This window comes from Cyprinodon variegatus, unplaced genomic scaffold (genome assembly GCF_000732505.1).
Source record: "Cyprinodon variegatus isolate N-32 unplaced genomic scaffold, C_variegatus-1.0 Scaffold992, whole genome shotgun sequence".
Taxonomy (NCBI): domain Eukaryota; kingdom Metazoa; phylum Chordata; class Actinopteri; order Cyprinodontiformes; family Cyprinodontidae; genus Cyprinodon; species Cyprinodon variegatus.
Genome location: NW_015151445.1, coordinates 17197 through 20754, shown reverse-complemented (window position 1 = coordinate 20754; position 3558 = coordinate 17197). Strand labels below are relative to the sequence as shown.

General features: G+C 35.2%; 1 protein-coding gene across 1 annotated transcript in view; it reads right to left on the bottom strand.

Annotated features, from left to right (window-relative positions):
• The window catches only part of LOC107100606 (gamma-aminobutyric acid receptor subunit rho-3-like), a 15463-nt gene that overhangs the window by 2253 nt on the left and 9652 nt on the right, over positions 1 to 3558 (bottom strand). Inside the window, exons 6-8 of the mRNA XM_015399155.1 lie at positions 2872 to 3024; positions 1624 to 1685; positions 114 to 245 (exon numbers count right to left, since the gene is read on the bottom strand). Of these exons, the coding sequence (XP_015254641.1) occupies positions 114 to 245; positions 1624 to 1685; positions 2872 to 3024 (347 nt within the window). The remainder of the gene's footprint in view (positions 1 to 113; positions 246 to 1623; positions 1686 to 2871; positions 3025 to 3558) is intronic.

Genomic DNA, 3558 nt, shown 5'->3' with positions numbered 1-3558 from the left:
TGGCCACAAGAGGGCGACATTATACACTATGATTTTGTTGCATTCTTGTTTATTTTATTTATTTATTATTATAATATTTTATTTTAAACAGCATTAAGAACCATTGCCCCCACCTTCCCCCTCCTCATCTTCCTCATCTCCTCCAGTGTGGTGCAGTAGTTTACGGCTGCATATTCGATCACAGACAGGAAGACAAACAGGAAGCTGGTCCACAGGTAGATGTCCACAGCTTTCACATATGACACCTGGACAGTAAAAAGAAGCCACCACATTCAGTTTTATACAGAATTCTGTCAAATATTATTTAAACATGAAATTAAAACTGTTTAGTTGTTTTGATCTTAAAGCCATGTTTTTTTTTATGCATGAAACAAATGCAGATGATCTATAGAGGCCTCCTGGATTCACTTCTAACTAAGACTCAGGAACTGACTTTAAAAAAACCTCCTAAAAAAGGACATTTCATTGTTTTTGGTTAAATCATTAAAGTGTAAAGCTACAAGTTTTTTTCTGTGTAATTTTTTCTTTTCTGCATTTTTTTCAAATCTTTTTTTTGTTCCTCTAGAAACCTGCTCTAGGTTCCGGAGGGTTGAATCCAGACACTGGTGTAAGGAGCAAAGCTCTGAGCTACAACACAAGAAACATCCTAAAATCCATCCAGACCACTGATCTCTGTTTATTGCTGATTGCCCAAAAAAAGTGAAGCCACAGTCCGCATTACTGGTACTCCCCACTCCCAGGGAGACGCGCAATAAAAATGCCTTCATGTGTAGCATTTGGCTGCAAAAACAAGACATTTCACAGGTAGTTGCACAGTCAGTGTCAGTGTGTGCAAACATACTTGTATATATAGTTTTTTTTTTTTAAATGATCAGATTCTTGTTGTAACTAAGAGCAAAAAGCAAAATATGAACTTGATGTCACCTGTTATTTTACCAATTGATGTCATTTTGCTGGTGTAGAAACTGAAGCTCTGTGGAGTTATTCAATTGGTTCATTAATTTAGCTCTATTGTTAATCTGCCAGAATTAAAGTCTAATGCACAGACAGAAAATAAAAGTATATGGCATCATGCATGCACAATCTGCAAATAGAAAAATACTATAGCATTAACATACATGCATTTGTTATTCAGTCTTTATGTAAAACCTTTAAATTATATGTAAGATATAATTATCATAAGAATGTAATAAATAAATGTGTATTACATGAACATCACCAGTTTAGCACTTTTGGCACATCTGTAATATTATGCTCCATTAGCACATTCATCTTATTGTGATTAATTTGTATAATATGTTATATTACATGATTTAGAGAATTAATTGACTTCATGCTGACTATGCAATGTGATGTGCCTATTTTTTATTATAAGTTAAAGTAATCTATTTATGCAATAAAACAGCCAATGTGTGTCAAATTGATGAATTTATCTTTATTTAAAAAGTCTAAGCTCTAACTAGGGAGTACCAATATGGCAGCTGGTGGCTTCACTTTAACCCCTTACTACCAACGGGCAATCAGCAATCCAGTGAATAAATAGAGCTCAGTGATTGGGACAGGGAACAGCTGTATTAGAGGAGGAGCATGTCTGTTGAGCAGGAGTCCAAAGCCAGCTGTTACCTGAGGCATGGATGAGGACACTCCTGTGATGATGGTGGACATGGTGAGGACAGTGGTTATACCTGCAGGAGGACACAGCAAACACAGCTCATCATTCAGGCTTCGGACATTTCCACAAAAGTCAGGCAGAGGGCGCTGTGGTCTGGCACAACTCATGTTTGACATGTAGTATAAAAAGGAGGAGAAGGTTAATGTAAACACCGTCCTTTCTAACACCACAAACTATTGAATTGTTTATCAAATAGATCTATAATATGGCTTTTGTTGTTTTTTGGTGATTTTACATGAAATTTTCCCCTAGAATATTTGGCAACAACACAACCTTTTTAGCCGATACATTTTTTTTAATTATTTGACAGTAAGAATGTACAATAATTAGCTTTGCTTCACAGAATTAGCCAAAAATCTAGTTTTCGTCCGTTATTCCTGGACAGATTTAAAATTATCTACCTAAAAATAACCAAATATCAAAAGATTACAGGCCTGAAACACAAATATAAAAAGCAATAAAACCTATTTGTAAATACAATGAAAAAAAAAAATGAAAACAAATGGCTATATTAGAGATACTGGCAAAAAACAACAACAACAAAAAACAAAACAAAAATAAATTATAAAGCTTATTTGCGCAGCAGAGAGGAGCAGCAGTAAAGTTGGTTGAGGACAGATACTTCATCTTATTAATGCTGTCATGTCTGTATTATGAACCAAATGCTAAAAAAGTATAAAAAAATAATTGTATTAATGTAACAAACTATTGAGTCAAGTACATAACAATGTGCACATAGAGTAATAAACTACTATATTTGTTCACCTTATTTTTGATTACTTTCCAATTACCTTAGAAGACTCGGTCAAATAATATTCTTCTGTTATGGAAATTATATACACACACAGGAGCAAATATTTACATACAAATTATTAGCTGCATGATGCATATTATTCCCTGACTGTATAAATAATTGTCCAATATTTACAGCATCTGTTTTAGATCAGCAAACAGTCCAAAATACATGACAATATTTTAACCCTCTTTTATTATTCTGTAATAACCAGCTAATAATGCAACACTTTATTACATTATGATTGTCTTTGTTGGTTTAAATCAAACACTAAAAACAATAAAAGCAGGTAATTACAACAACTTACAGATAAAAAAAAAAAAAAGAGTTTTTAAATCAATTATTATAATTCTTATGATTCTGAATGTTCTGGGTATGGTTAAAACCAGGATAATCCAAGAGTTACCAAGAGACACGCGGGCGGGAACGGCTCTCCTGTCGATCCAGAAGGACACCCAGGAGAGGACGACCATCAGCATGGTGGGGAAGTAGGTCTGCAGCATGAAGAAGAAGATGTGCCGCCGCAGGATGAAGTTAATGAAGAGCCGGTTGTACCAACCTGGAGACACAGAGAACGAGTTTTATTTCACCTGCTTGGTATAACTGGCAGCATTCCCAACAAATATGTGACAGGATCTGAGTGTCCGTTGAACGTATAGATGTTAAAGTTCATTTAAAGGAAAACCAGATTGTATCATTTAGAACAACATGCATCCACGTGAACAGTCAGAGTGTGTTCAAAAACAGCCTGAGTTAGACGTATGGATCACGAAGGACCAGAACCAGCAGCCTGTCTGGTTATTCTGCCAATGACTGAAATAGAGTCATACCCTCCTAGGATGAAATGTGCAGTGGGAAAAAATGTATTCAACTATTCACCCTAGATAAATAAATGGAGATAATTGGATTTTACTCAGTCAGCACTTTGTTTTCTTATCTTTTCAAAGAGAGAACAGTCATACAGCCCTTGTGGCTCAGTAATCAGCCCTGTTCTGACTAGATAGAGTTTGTCTCCCTTACTTATGTTGACTGTGAGGTTGTGTCAAAGTCATAACAAATTACACACACTTTGAAAACTTCGAGAAACAATTTG